The 15691-nt window shown below is 48.0% G+C and overlaps 1 protein-coding gene and 1 long non-coding RNA gene across 2 annotated transcripts in view; one reads left to right on the top strand and one right to left on the bottom strand.

The window, feature by feature from the left end:
* Positions 1 to 7691, top strand: part of LOC110402762 — a 28500-nt gene extending 20809 nt beyond the window's left edge. The window contains exons 3-5 of the long non-coding RNA XR_002441289.1: positions 1836 to 1912; positions 4528 to 4649; positions 7378 to 7691. This is a non-coding gene — a long non-coding RNA (uncharacterized LOC110402762). The remainder of the gene's footprint in view (positions 1 to 1835; positions 1913 to 4527; positions 4650 to 7377) is intronic.
* Positions 5287 to 14169, bottom strand: TSEN15 (tRNA splicing endonuclease subunit 15). The gene is made up of 4 exons (XM_021405173.1): positions 14012 to 14169; positions 13474 to 13555; positions 12475 to 12610; positions 5287 to 5727 (listed from the first exon to the last, which is right to left on the bottom strand). The coding sequence occupies exons 1-4, from the start codon at positions 14126 to 14128 to the stop codon at positions 5523 to 5525; spliced, it is 540 nt and encodes a 179-aa protein (XP_021260848.1). The 5' UTR covers positions 14129 to 14169; the 3' UTR covers positions 5287 to 5522.

The following is a 15691-nucleotide window of genomic DNA, read 5'->3' as shown; positions in this document are numbered from 1 at the left end:
CAGCCTTGTTTTCCTCCTTTGCAACCTCGTGGTGGCTGGTGCATCAAAGCAAGGGCACATTGCCTGGAACAAGGAGCTCTTGCCCTCAAGCAGTTTCATATCCAGAGGGTTGGATTCAGCTGAAGGGAAATCAGATCTGTAAAAGGTGTCCTCTAAGCTCCTATGGGTACAGCGGATCGCTGCACTTGCAGTTCTTGTGCAGGATACATCTTGATATATCTGAACGAGTTTTGGGAGGAGAAATCCTGATAGCAGAAAGTTGGGTGGAGGCTTCGGAAGCTGCCTTCAAAAGTTGACCTAATGCTGCTAATTGCCATGCATGCTTTAACTAACGCAGACTTCACCGGGAGCATCTACGCCGAGGGTAAGTCTTGAAGACAAATGGGGTACTTGCTCCAGAGCTCAGTGTTTAAGCAGAGAAAAGACTTCATAGCTGCCTATTTACTGAGATGGTGCAGGAGGAACATCTGAAGAAACAGATGCAGGCTTTCTTCTCCAAAGAGAAAATTGGATGCAGATAAAAATGATCTCAATAAACATGAGAAAATCACAGGAAGCTGTTCCTTGGAGGCAGAGAGGAGGACTATATACACATAGCTAAGGGGTGTGTGCAAGAGTTGAGTATTGTTCTTTGGGGAATTTCAGTGCATCAAAGGAGCCTGATATCAGACTATCAGACCTGAAACAGCATCAGAAGAAAGGTTTTCTGAAGAAAAGAAGTAAGAGGGGGTGAGAGATTTATCTGGGCAGGAGAAGCTACGATGGACAGTCCAGTGTTAAACCGTGAGGTGCTTTCTGGCTTTTCTCTGTTTTGCTCACCAAGCTCAAATAAAGCACAAATTCCTTCTGCTCAGATGTTTCTGAATGCAGGAGGGATGGCTCAGCAGACTTTGTGGTGGGGCCAGGAAAGCGGGCAATAATTTACTGAGTGTGTCTATGTGCTCAATTTTCTATTACAAGCATAGGTTGAAGCCTTTTCCTTCCTCGTGGCGAAAGAAAACCCACTGAAATCTGTCTGCAGTCTGATATGCTAGGATGTCCTTCTGCTGAGAAGGACCACGGTGAACCCAGGAGTAGGAGATGTAGATACTTTCTACAAGCTGAAGGATCAGCCAAGAGTGCTGCAATGCTTGGTGTTTCAGGGCTGTGTTAGGAACACATCACATGGGCACAAAAAGGCGCTTTGCACAAAAAGAAATCCCAGTAGCAATAGCTAAGCCAAAACTCTGCATATCTCGAAGTAAACTTCTTTTTAGGGGGCTGAACCCAGCTCAAGAGGCGAAGTGGCTCTTCCTGACCCACAGGCGCTCCTGCTGCTTCGGGATGTAACGTGGTTCTTCTCTTGAAGGCTCCAGAGTCACTGAGGTCAACGCGAAATGAACGCATCACGCTGGTACAGACCACCTCCTTACTGTTAGTATTTCTTCTCCTCAGAGACAAACTGTGTGCAGTAAGCAAAGCAAAGTTAGAGGCCTTGGCCTCATCTCTGCTGCCGATGTGCACAGCTCCTATATATATCTCCACATCGCTGCGTGTTTGTGTAAGCCCCGCTCGTTAATACCTCCCGCAGCAGCAAGCTGTTTCTCTTTTCCCAGCGTCTCCAGATGGTGCTGAAATCATCAGAGCTCCGGGGGTTTCTTTGTTTGTGTATTTATAGATAACTTCCCACAGTTGGGCCTTCATCGGGATGCCTCATCTCTCCATTTTCCAAAAATCCTGACTTTCGCTCATTTTTGATCCTCCCCCCCAGCCTCCTTCCCAGGCAGTGAGTCGTCCTGTCTTACTATTAGCATTGGTGCTGAAGTTCTCTGTTGTTCTTTCTCTTCCCAAAACAGCTTTTTGGGCAACTTTTGACCCTACCTCTGCACTCTGGATGGGTTTTGGATGTCCCTTTGAATGCACTGCCTTTCAGGTTAGTGATGGGTCTTCCCTTTTCTTACTGAATCGTTAAAAATAGAGAAGGGGTGCAGCAGTGCATCCTGCTGGCACAGCACCAGCCTCCTTTGCTCTTGAGTAACTTTCAGTTGGCAAGTTGACCTTCCAATTATGCTGCTCCTGCTTTAATTCTAATTTGATTGCTATCCATGCTGCTAATTGGAGGGAAAGCCAGCCACCCACAAACACTATGCGGTCTCCTCCCTGCCTCCTCTCTAACGACCCACCAGAACAACTTGATTTCACCAAATGCATCTTTAAAAGGGCAGTACCTGTGGACTGGCAGCAAAGGCAGGAAAACACTGGGCTAATTACTATCTTCCTTGCTGTCACGCCTCCAAGCCCATTTTTGCCAGTAATTATGATTGCTCTCTGTTGTGATAATTTTGTTTATGCAATAGATTGGGCAGAGGATCAGCGGAGCCCATCCCTTCCTGGGACAAGGATGGCAGTAACAGGTAGCAAGCTGGCTCTCGGGCAGATAAGCAGCATGTTTAGGCTGCTGGAGTTCCTGGATTTTGATGTATTACATTCTTTCTACTTTCAGTTTTGGTGGGGGGGAGAGGGAGCTCAGTGAATGTTCCTAGCCTTCTCTCAGCCTCTTCTCTTATATGATAATAATGTCGTACTCCTTTAAATGTGATTTTCCGTGGCCGGATTCAAGTTGGGTTCTCCCTCTGGATGTCTATTCCGAGCTTTCAAAAGGTGACGTACAGAGGTAAAAGAGTTCCCAGAGCTGTGTGCAGGAGGAGGGCACCTGGGACTCCCCGCCAAACTCTTCATGGGGATGTATGTAGGTTGCTCCAAAAGTAATGCCTTCTATTTATTTCCATGAAAAGTACAACAAAGAGTGTGATAACACTGTCTGATAGAGCAAATTCTCAGCTACACAATGCTATTTTTCAGTGCAGTCACCACATTAGCCGTGCATTTTTTTTGCTGGTGATGGACAAGAGTGTGTGCCACTGTTGTCACTATCATCTGAGCCAGTGGAAGTGACCCACTGTTTCTCAGCTGCTGTGATGGCACCATGCTGGGAATATGCCACAAAGCCCATCTTTCATTGGCCCAAACAGGTGGAAGTCAGGAGGAGTCAAATCTGGAACATACAGTGCCTGTGCTAGGACAGCCCAGGGGGGTGGGATGGGGCCTGGTGTTACTGTGCCGCAAGAGAAAAGTTGTCTTCTTCTCTGGCCTTACTGAAGTTTGGGCATCATCTTAGTCAGTGTTGTGATGTAGTGGTCAGAGCTGAAGGTGTGTCCAGGTTCTAGGAAGCCCAGAAGGATCGCCCCTTTTCTATCCCCTGAGGCAGTGCACAGCACTTTACCTGCTGAGGGCTGCGTCTTGAGCTGCTTCTTCAGTGGGGAATTCACATGGCACCAATCCACAGCTGCCGTGCTGGTGGGAAAGTGTGCTAGGGCGATCCGGGCACTCGGAGGGGATGTGAACGCCGCAGGGATCGCTCTGGTGTTCGGTACGGGGTGGAGAAACGGGCAACGGCGTCTTGAGCTCCGTAGCATTCATCGTAAGTAAGTCACGTAGTGCCACTGCTAACCAGGGAGGCTGGTTTCAGGGCCGAGGAGGCGGCACGGCTGCTGCCTACGGATGGGTTCGTTCCCGCTTTGTCCGCAGGAGCAGAGCACCCAGCGGAGGAGGGCAGCCGCTCCGCAGGCCGCAGGCGCCCTCTGGTGCAAAGCCGGCCCGCGGCTTCAGCCCGGGTGCCCGCAGTCACCAGGCGGGCAAACGAGCTGTCTGTCTGACCGAAGGCTGCGGCCAGGACCTTGTGCTCACCAAAGGGAGAGAGAGCATCCGGAAAATACGGAAAGAAAAGGGAAAAGAGATCGCCCCGTGAGATACTCTGCAAAATGAGGTGCAGCTGCAGCCACTTACCAGGAGTTAGGAAAGCCCGGTTGCTTGCAGTTACCTTCATTTCTGCATAAAGGGGCTGGAAGAGGCAGAGAGCCTTGGCAGGGCTTTGTGGTGAGGCACCTGGGGCTGCAGGGATTCAGATTCACGTGGTTCAGGCGTGCTGAGCTACAGCACAGCGATGTGAATGGCAGTGAGAAAGCTGCTTGATAGAGCCAAACGGGAGGGAGATAGAGTGTACAGCTCTTAGCAGAAGGGATGGGGAGGACTGAAGACTTCAGTGCAGTCGCTTCAGCCCTGCAAAGACTTATTTAGAAGATGGCAGAGTGGAGCCTGTGAAACCTCGTGGGCTGAGGGGCTGAATTTGCAAAGGTGTCACAGGCAGATGTCACAGGTCACACCTCTGCAGCTGTCTTACAAACGCTTAATGCAGAGCTTGAGTACTTCAGGCACAACACCAAGCTCCTGTGGATTTAGGAATCTTAATGTGCTACCGCTCAGACTTCCAAAGGAAGTCTCTCGCCATCTTTATTCAGTGCCCGGGACGCCAGAGACTCAGCTCTGTGTGCTCACTGCTGGGCACAGAGAAATAACACCACTTCAATGGGATGTAAAGGAGCAGCACAGCTGGCTCTGAGCTTTTCTAACATCCCCTTGTTTACACTGTAAATGCCTACGGGACAAAGGGTGCACTGATAGTATTTCTTCTTCTTTCCCCCTGAGAAGCACAGAGCCACCAGAAGCTAAGCAGGCCAGGAAGAGGCCCACGTAAAGCACTGCTCACTGGGACGCATGGAGAAATCAAGGCCTCCGGACACTGTGCCTCCACCTCGGCTCCTGAAGGCAGGGTAAGCAGTTTGCAGCATACAGAAAACATATGCTTCTTTTTGGTACTTAGAAGTGATCAAATGAAGGAAGAAAAGCCAAGCTAGTGTTAGCCACGCAGCAAATACATGCCAGCGTTTTCTAGAAAAGAAAGCATGTGCTAAAGGGCTTTTGGGGTTAAGCATGTGTTGCTTTAATTCTGCAACGTGTAGCATTTGCTAGAGCTTTCTTCACACAAAGCCAACTCTTTTCCAGCACATACTCACACTGGGGTTGAAGGATTTAACAGCTTCCAACAAGGATGAGTTACCTGATGTTATGCAGCTTAGCAAAGTGTAAGATTTTCTTTATGGAATATGCAGCAGAGTGCATAAAATATATCCAACAGCAGCAGCGTGGTCATAGCCTAGAGCAGAAGGAAGTATCACCAAGATGAGAAAAACAATGCTATCACAAGGGACGGTATCAGAGAATGGCTCCAGTGCTCTGAAGCAGCTTGCCTGGGTGAGTGAACCAGCGGAGGGCTCCCTGCAGGTAACAAGGCCCCCAGATCTGTGTGCTCCCCCCCCAGCGATTATAAATCTTTATAATATGGGTAAGGATGTGTACATTCTGTTATGTACCCAAACAGGTATCAGTCAGAGATCCTGCAATGCAAACTTCTGAGAAGTATATTTATTACTATTAATTAATTAGGAGCAATCTGTCTCAAAAGCATGACCCGCTTCATACTTCAAGTGGTATTTTATTACAGTGCAGTTGCAAGAAAACTCCATTCTCCTTGCACATGCACTTGATATGCAGAAGGCAGGCTTCTGCACACTGCTTATTTATACATATAAGTTCCTGGATTTTTGTTTGAGAACAGTAGTTCAAGAAAAGTCTCTTTGTCTTCGTTATTTGGAAAGCTTCCGTCTCTTCCTCTTCCACTGTTTATTGTCCACATCTTCAGTATCGTCAGGAGGCTCTGGCAGCACAAAGCCATCAGTCATTTTGTAGTAGACTATTGTGGAATCTGTCTCAACTATGGCCAAGGTAATTGACAGCGGGGTGTCAGGATCGTCTTGTGGGAGAGCAGCTTTCTTCATGATTTCTCTTAACCTAGAAGAGAAAACAGTCAGTGAGAAAGGACTCTGTAACAAGCTGCTGGTGGCACACAGGAAGATGCTGGGTTTTGCAGGTCTCTACACTGATGATATTCAAAGCAGAAAACAGTTTTTCCTACTGTGGATTCTCTAACTTGAGAGATATCTTAGACGCTATTTTATTTTCTCATCTTTAATACCACTCCTGTAAGAAAACATGCTAGCCCTCCCAGAAATGCAGGAGAATTCCTGCAAAACTTGGGAGGATGGGATAGTAATAGAAACTTGTGTTTGTGCTGGAGCCCTGTTGAAGGGCTCAACTGCTGTTTAAAAAGCTGGAAGGAGATTACCCAATAAAAAGCTTGTTTTGTTCTGCAAGTTTGTCTGCATACAGAAAGTGTAACATCTGCTCTAATAAAAATCCAAATACCTATAGTCAATTAGAGGGAAAGAAATCCCCCAAAAACAAAACAACAACAAAAAACACACAAAACCAAGTAAGACTTCTTCCATTTGTAGAGATAAGCCCTCCACTCTCTGTGCTACAGTCCTCGGTGAGCCTGTGGAAGGCCTGGGAACATGAGCCAGGCCTCTCTGCCTCCCTGTCTAGACTAGAAGCCACAATGCTAATGATGTTCTTCAGGAGAGTCAGCATAAATAACGTCTTCCTCAAAAATTCAAGACAAAGTTACGCAATTTTTCCTGTTCAGTTTAAGAATAACACACTGCTTATTTTTCAGCTCAGAGCTGAGAACAGCATCGCTTCCTGCACTGTTCCTGTTCTGCCTGGGTGCGAGTGCTGCAGGAGCGCAGTGCCCAGGGCCGAACAGCACTGCCCCAGCAAGCACCTCCTTCTCCTCAGGAGCCAGAAAGAGAAGCATTCCCACATGAGCAGTGCCTCAAACGCTGCAGGGCCTTCTGGGGATGCACCTAGTGAGGGGCTTCATGCACCTGTGGGTGACAAGGGCCTGGGGAAGGACTGCAGCTGTCCTTCCAGAACACTACATATGCACAGAGCAAGAACCCAGCGTCACACCTCAACAGCTTCTGTAAGAAGGGAGCTCTGATCAGAAGCCAATGGTGGGGCCAGGCTACTGGCAGTGATCCCATCAGGAAAGAACTATCCGTTGTTTTTTTGTAGCAGCAGAGGTTAACCTTTCCCCGGCCCAAGAATGAGAAACAGAAATAAAAAGGCAGATAAAAAAGGGCACAGCTACCATGGAGAAATATTTTGGGACCCTCCCCAAAAAACAAATCTGTACTGAGCGTGCCATGGACTTACCTGTCAGCCAAGACAGAAGCTCCTTTATATTTTCTTTAGTAACTGTCACCATTTATCTTCCTACTCTTTTAGGAGGTTGGATGGACAGCGAGGCATTAGATCCACATTTCTCATAGAATCATGAAGGTTAGAAATGACCCCTGAGATCATCTAGTCAAACCCATCCCCAGTGACCACTGGCCATGTCCGTTAGTGCCACATCTCCACAGCTCCTGAACACCTCCAGGGATGGTGACCCCACCATCACTCATGATTTCTTCTTACAACTTCAGGCACAGACGTACAGACCTTTATCCCCCCGCCATTTAGCACCTAGACTTAGAAAATGTGCCTTGATTACAGACATGGCCGGGCCCTAACAGCAGATTCCTTTTCTCCATACAGGCAGCACCAAAACGAGAGCTTGTATTCATGCAGACCACAGCCAGCACATCTGCAGATGAGTGGGACAGTATCTTTGAAAAGAATAAGCTTTGGAATTCAGGAAGTCTGTATGAGAGGCCTGCGTTTCCGCTCCTCCCTGAAGGCATCGTGGTTAGCATCACAGCCTGCACGCTCACCAGGTTTCTTTGCAGCATCAGACATTCACAAGGAAGAACATCTAGGTTTGCCCCATTTCACTGTACTTGCTACCTGCCACAAATAGAAAGATGAAACGCTGCAGGAAATATCTATATTTTTAAATCCTTTTGATGTGCCTAACACTATGGGGATGGGGAAAAAAAAAAAAGCAGGAAGTGTTCTAGGCCATCTGAAATGCAAAGCAATGCATGCCTTGGATCATCGCCTCAGCTTGGCTAGGAAGAATGGGGACAGATACCCTGTACATGCTGTCTGCTTGAGATTTATGCCAGTGAGTGCCTGGTAAAAAATAAAAGGCATCCAGAGTCCCAGGGGAGCGCACAGAACAGTCAAGCGTGTGTGCTGCTGCACATACAGTGGGGAGTCCAGGAGTTAAAATACCCTGCAACCACTCCTTTCCCTTCTCTCCCCCTCCCAAGGGTGAAAAGCCATTGAATGTTAAAAGAGCAATACTCCAACATCACATTTCCCACACAAAAAGGTGTGTTTCGAACAAAGGCCTCATGAAAGGAAAAATATGTAAAGCTAGACACCACAGGAAGCCCTGGGAAGCTTCAAGTCCCATGAACAGAGTAAGATTAAACATTTTTCCAAAATAATTATTGTCAGTTGTACATCACACAGTAACTATTTTTTGGAATAGCTTGAAAACCCATCCCTAAATGCTGATGGTGTCCGCATGTTCAGTGCAAGCTAGGATCTGCTCCCACCAAGACAAACGCAAGCAGATGAAGCCCTCAGTTCCCACCGAGGAAGCAACCTTCTATTCACCTCACACTGCAGAAGATGAAAGGGATATAATCTCAAACACATGAAGGAGATGCTATTTTACAGAAGTAAACATCTGGCATTTCTAAAGCCCTTTGCTTCAGAAAGCCTTGAGGGGGGTTTCTAGATACCTACAATCTACATTCAGCAATGACTGCTAGGTTTCTACGAAAGAATTAATTGAAAAAGCAGAATTATTTGCTTACTGAACATCAAGCAATGAGCACTGCAGTAAGGTTAACATCACTGCCAAGGTCACAGTGCGTCTGCTCTTACTGCTGCCTTCAAACCACATCACAACAGGGAATTCAGCTGTCTTCTATTGTAAATAGCAGCTTAAAAACAACAACAGCACACAACAGTAACAGCTAAAAACCAACAACAAAGCCCCAGTAGAGTTCTTTCCACCTTTCCCTCGTCTTTTCCTCAACAAGAGACTTTCATATCAGGCAGGCCTTCGGCACACATCAGAAATCCACAGTGCATCTTCCAGTGACGCTCCTAACAAAACGACGTTGCCCTTTTTGCTCCAGAGCAAGGAGCAGGTCTATGGCTGGTGAACTTCAGGCTTGAGACTTCAACTGATTGTCCACACACCAAAAGAGGACAGAATCATAAAGGAAAGAACGCTGGCAGAAAGTTTTGTGGCCAACGAAAGTATTTCAGTGGTCTATCCCATGCACTACCTCTGGGAAGCAGAGGAAACACTGAGAGCTCAGAGCCGTTTTACAGAGGTTGCATAGTGCTCCACTGAGCTGAAATGGAACTACTGCCTTCCTTACCATAAAAGCCAAAGGCTTTCAATCTGCCCTTTGTACTGGGATGAATAATTCATTGCAGGCTTGGCCAGCCCAAACAGCTACCTCCCCTCAAAGCAGGGCTGAGAATCCATACAAGTTGATACAAGCCTTGGAATACAGGGGAAGGAACATGTGGTGTGGGGCAGGGGGCATGGTGCGTAAATGGACGCCACTGTTTCTTGGGATCTCTTTCTTACAGGAACATGGGATGCAAGAAGAAACTCACGTTTTTGTAATGGAAAAGAAAACAGAACCAAAGAAAACACCACGTGCCCCACTCATCAGAGGAACGAATTGAAACCCCAAGGAATATGAAGTCCTTTTTTTTTCCAGGGAAGTTGAAAAAGAAAACAAGTTATGCAAAAAGGGAGAAATCAGAGTTTGGCAAAGTTCTGCTAGGTACAGTGCCTACAGTTAGTTCAATCAGTACAGCACGTCTAACTCAACTGCATAAGCCACATCAATCACTTTCAACTACTGATAAAGAATTTATGCTTAGAAGCCAGTGATGACATTAGTGTACTGTCAGAGCAAACTCAATGCTAACAGCAGAACTACTGACAAAACTGAAGTGGATGCAAGACAGGGAGCACATCACATTTCAATGCACTTAAAACAGAAGTGCTGCTCGTAAGCAAAACCCCCTTAGATGAGAGGAAGGTCTATTTTGCAAACTATAAATTTCACTTTCAACCACCAGATTCATTTCTAAGGATGCTTACCAGCTTTAAAAAGAAACATTAACATGTTCTTTTCCCAAAATCAAGTTACCATTTTAACAAAATAGTCCTTTTCCTTTTAGCCTAAAAGGAAATTCACAGTCTTCATAACCAGATGTAACTGACTTCATTCCTCAGCTCCAACTCTTCCATACAAAGAACAAATGGAACAGGGACATATCATTTAATCTGGTGGTTTATCAGGAAAAGACATTTTGCTTTGCCGACATCATTTGTCCAGGACAGACTGTCCCTGATCCCATTAGATGCAGCATCTCATTTCTGCTGGCTCTGAAGCAGGGCTACCTGTACTTAACTGCTTCAACCCCTTTGGAGAGTCACAATTCTGGGCATGCAGCTCAGCACGCACAACAGCTCTGCCTTCGGACAAAGGAAATCTTAGAGCAGGCTAAAAAACACTGAGCAGTTTGTTGGTTTTTTTTAGGCCGCTCATATTTATCATTTGCTTGGGTGTCCTGCTGGTAATTTCCATGCCAGCTTCACTATGGCCTTTTAAGGACGCTGTCCTCAGAGTGTCAGCCAAACAGGAATCTCCACAAGCCACCTGGGAAGGCAGAGCTTGGCTGGGTTTCGCTGAAGTGGCTTGGAGAAGAAAGCCACCCCTGCAGCTCCTACCCAGGCTTACTGTTTAAGCAAGGAAATGCTGACCTAAACACCGCCAACTGCTAGCAGCTTTTGCAGCGAGCACAAACTTTCAAGGCCCAGGAATGAGGACAGACTATTTTCACCTTCCCAGCCACCTCCAATGGCTTATGCTTCAATGTTAAGTGAACTGCATTGACTTGTATTCAGACTTGTTCCTCTGCCTTACAGCAAGTAACACAAAAACCCTGTTACTTTATATAACAAGATATATAACAAGCCTCCTGCTATCAACAATCACAACACAGCTGCCAGAACAAAGAGGCAGCGACACTATAACTGTGTTTCCAATTCCTTTTTAATGAACTCCCTTTTTGCTGCCTAAGACTGAGGCATAGTTATTGTCCATACCCCTCTGTTCTGTCTCCTGCTCCAGCAAAGGAGCTGGTGAGTTGGTGCTGTCCTCTCTCTACAAAGGCACACCAGGCCTCTCTGATCGGTGGTGCCCTCCTAATGAAATTCCAAGCATGCACACACACACACGCACATTCACTAACGGAAATTCCCAAAGCTGTTGTCAGGCAGGAAGACAGTACACGTCTGTATCAAGCACATACAGGCTTTAATGGACTCACCTGGCATTAACTGCCAACATTTGGCCCATTTTAGTGACAATGTGCTCTATGCATTTGCTCTATAGCAAAACCTAGTCACAAACTGTACTTTTAATCAATGTGACGCATTCACTCTTTGCTTCTCTAACACACATCCTTCCAGTAACGGATTCCATGCACGCTGGTGCCAGCAGCAGAGCAAACAGCATCACCACAGAACAAACAAGTCCAGAGGCTCCAGGTGAAAAGCCCCAGTGAGACAGCACCAGATAGGACATATACACAGCACATCATCTCCCTGTCATTAAAAACTAATTAGAACATACTTGCTGGCATTGACTCAATTCCTAGGAATCAAAGTTTCCAACCTAAGTGGAAACCTACTACGTTAAACAAATACAGCAACTCAGCACACGGGAGTAATTTCTCAAAAGCCCCATAAGGCAACTTGCTACTCAGTATTTCATCCTGCAAGACCTGTAAGCAGATTTGTTCTGTCACGCTGTATCTCTCTATAAAACCAAGTCCACAAGAATTGACCAGTGTTTGCCAATGGAAGGCTCTTTAGCAACTAGATAGTACTCAATATCTGCTAAGGCATTTTATTCTCCCTCACAATTTGCTTCTGAAGATATGCTCCTAGGAAAGCACACAGCAGAATTAAGATGTAAGTTTGTTTGCTAGAGACCAATTTGTCACTTCTGAAGCCTAAGAAAAAGCAAAAAAGCATAGCATATCTAAAACATACTGTGCCAAAATCACAGCTCAAAGGACAGTTGTGCATTAGATTCTCGGTAAGAACGAGGCATTTCCAGTTGAAAGCAGCCAAATTATGCTATCCAACCAAAAAGCTAAACAAATGTAGCACACTAGGCTTATCCTTGAGATTCAACAATTAAAAAGTTTATTCACAGAGAGGCCCAGAGGGATTTATGTTCCTCTTTGGTACTTGAAAGCCCAGGGATTTCACGAATTGTCAGATTCCCCAGACTACAAACATGCAGCACAAGAATGTTCAAAACATAAGCTGTGAAGGTCTTGTATTCTGACCCTGTCTCTCCAACACATACTTTGATATCCAGTGTTACCTCCTACAACATAGGCAACTTCTAAACAATCCGAAGTGCTCAACAGAAGGAGCTGGGTGCTGCAGGAAGCTGACATCCAAGGCTTGCCATTTCCAGGGAGGGACAAGCAGAGACTGATGCAATGTAGAAAAAGAAAGCAACCTCAGCTTTAAATACACGTTCGCAGCACTCAAAATAACTGCTCACAGATTGAGATAGTGCTTTCTTTGTTTCCTCCCATTTCCCCCCGGGCCAAATTAACAGCCTCGTGTCTATTTTTCTTTATATCCTACGGGGGATGGGATCTGAACACTGAGCACAGCCTCACCTCTCGTGGCTCACTAATACGTCCGCAGGTATCGGTACCATCACTTGGAGATCGCCCTGCTCTCTTTCACGGGCATGTAAGCATACGAGCTGCAGTTCTGCTAATCCAACGTGCTTCACTTCATGCCAGCTTCTCCCTAAAAAGGTCGATCATTGATGAGAAGGATCAGGACACAAAACACAAGTTTCATTCATTCAAATATTAGGTTTCAAATTTTATTTAGCGTCTTTGGGTGTTTTCCCTCCCTCTCCTCACAGGGCATTTCCCAGGAGAGACAAATAGCCCATTCAAATGCCAAGTTCATTTTCTGAGTGCTCCTACGGGAGCATTTATTACACTGGCTGCTCACCTTCCTTTTCAATTAAGCCAGTTTGAGAGAATTGCAAGCAGAGCTGTAGAATCATAGAATCCTTACAGTTGGAAGAGACCTTTAAAGGTTATCCAGTCCAGCTCCCCTGCAGTGAACAGGGACGTGCACAGCTCCATCAGGCTGCTCAGAGCCTTGTCCAGCCTGGCCTTGAATATCTCCAGGGACAGGGCACCTAGTGCATCTCTGGGCAACCTGTGGCAGTGCCTCACCACCATGCTGTAAAAGACACTGTTTATTGTCACACAACTCTATTCCACTCTTGTAAGGCTTCAAAAGACTCACAAAGCTTGTCATAATTATTGCCACTAGGTATCCTTCTTTGCTACAGGAATCTTTGCCCTTTCCAGCCACCAGTTTCCTGATCAGGCCGGGGCCTACCAGTTGCTAAGCTGTACTCTTAGGGAGATGCTGATTTAGTAGCTTTAATGTTAACCTACGGAAGAGGATTCTATTACCACAACCACCACTCAACTTGCAACCTCACCTTTCTATCTAAAACCTCGCCTTTCTATCAAAACCAATGCCAAGGATTTTTCTAGGAAAGGCTCTGCCAGTGCACAAGCTTTCATAACACCTGACTACGTGTGAATGCATTTTTGCTACGCCTGTCCGGCGGTTCATACAATTACCTTCCAAGAGGTCCAGGTACACCAGGAACGCAGCATAGATCTGAGAGCTGTCGGATATATCGAGGGACATCATCGCTGTGAACTGAAACCCAGAAGGTTTGGTAACGGGAAGCTGCAGTTACAGTGATAACAAAGACCAAACCCAGCATCTGCACGGCCATCCACTGAGCCTGAAACCAGCTGGAAGGGCTAACAGGGAACGAAAAGCAGGATTGGCTTGCTAAGAGTATCTCAAGAGCTCTTCTCCCCCCGTTTTAGAAAAGGAAATCAAACACATAAGCAACAGAGGAGATGCAACTATTTCTGGAACAGAGCTGGCGCTGTGGAGAAAGAAGGGCTCTGAATTTTTGCTGCAGTACATCCACACCAAGAAGGCGGCCAAATCCAACACCTCGTGCTGGCGGCACGCGGAGGGCTCCGAGCTTCAGCCCTCTGCCCTTTTCCAGCCGCAGTTTCAGCACCTCCGCCTCCATCCCCCGCAGAGCGGGCAGCCCGACACGTCCCCCCCCCCCCGCCCCCTGCGCACGCCCGGCCGTACCGTGGGGTGAGTGGCCATCCAGTCGCCGCGGGCCCCCCCCGCCCAGCCCCGCTCGGTCCCCGAGCCGCCCTCCGCGGGCCCGCACGGCTCCTCCGCCCGCCCGGCCGCCGGCTCCATGCTTCCCCGGTGCAACGCGGCCGCGCTCCGGGCCCAGCGCTCCCCGCCGCTGCAGTTCCGCCTCCGGACCGTTCCCTCACGGCCACGGCTGCGGGGGGAGCGGCTCTGCGGGGTGTGCGTGTGTGGGGAGAAGAGTTAAACGAAAGCAAAAGCAAATAGTGTGTTGCTATATGGCGTTCACCATTTTTATACGCTGGTTGAGGTGTTTAGATTCCAGGTATTGCTATTAAAAGCACCTCAGGTTTTCTTTAGGAGCATCGTAGAATCACATCCGTGGGCTGGGGGCTGCCCAGGGCCCCGTCCACCTTTTTGCCCACCAGGAGCCCCAAGTCCTTCTGCACAGGGCTGCTCTTCAGGAGTTCCTCTCCCAGTCTGTGCACCTATCTGGGATTGCCCCAACACCAGCACAGCACCTTGCACTTGGCCATGTTGACCCTCATTAGGTTCACACGGGCCCACTTTTCGAGGCTGTCCCCTGGATGGCATCCCTCCGTTCTGTTGTGTCAGCTGCACCGCCCAGCTCGGTGTCATCAGCAAACCCGCTGAGGGTGCACTCGAGGCAAACCTGGGAGCAGGCAGATGGCGGCACTGCCCGGGGGAAACACCAAGTCTGGCCTGGAGATGGCCAGATTGATGCAGGGCCTAGCAAAAATGCACAGTTGAATTGGATGGGTTTGGTCCCTATGTATGAGACTGGGTCCTGGCTTATGAAACAACATAGGATACTGTTTGGGCCACTAATAAAGAAGTTAATGACGTGCCCATACTTACATGTACACGCACATAAAGATGTAGGCTTTTACAGCTGGAGGACTGCCTGCAATGTGAGGCTGGCTGTTGCCCTGCGCTTTCCAACCTCTCACCTGAACTCTAGGAGTGAGAAACGAAGCTGGGTTGGCTCTTTTTGGTATCTCAGGGGTGAGGACCACCAACCACAGGAGCGGTGTGGGGCTCGGGGAAGGCATTACATGGAGAAAAGTAGTGGCTGTGGGATGCTGCTGGGCAGCACTGGTCCCCAAATCCCACAAGCGACGGGTCCCGGCGTGGTGTGCGCCTGACTCCTGCGCAACCCTAATCCCTTCCTAGGGATGCCAGCGCTGTTCCTTCTGTTTGGTTAATGAAGCTGAGCAGAACAGCGACGTGTGGCAAACTAACCGTGAAAGGAAAGCCTCATTAACGTATCATTCTGGAGGGACAATTAGAAAGATGTCATGAAGGGCAAACAGGGGGAACACATTCTCCTTAATTGTTCCAGAGGACGCTTACAGACTGCAGAAGCGTCTCCAATTGTGGGGCGGCAGAGCTCTGACCTCTGAAGACCCTTTACTAACGTTGGGATAGGAGCTCAGGGGGGACCTCATCGCTCCCCAAGCGCCTGAAAGAAGGCTGTGCTGAGGTGCGGGTCGGCCTCTGCTCCCGGGTAACAGCGACAGGGTGAGAGGTGACGGCATCAAGTTGTGCCAGGAGAGGGTCAGCTTGGGCATCAGGGAAAATAACCAAGGCCGCAGCAGCCCCGCAGGTGCGCGGAAGCCGCGCGAGGGGCAGCACGGGCCCCGCCCCGCC

This window comes from Numida meleagris, chromosome 7 (genome assembly GCF_002078875.1).
Source record: "Numida meleagris isolate 19003 breed g44 Domestic line chromosome 7, NumMel1.0, whole genome shotgun sequence".
In the NCBI taxonomy this organism is placed as follows: Eukaryota; Metazoa; Chordata; class Aves; order Galliformes; family Numididae; genus Numida; species Numida meleagris.
Note: the sequence above shows the minus strand (reverse complement) of the source record. Positions and strands in the feature narration are given on the sequence as shown.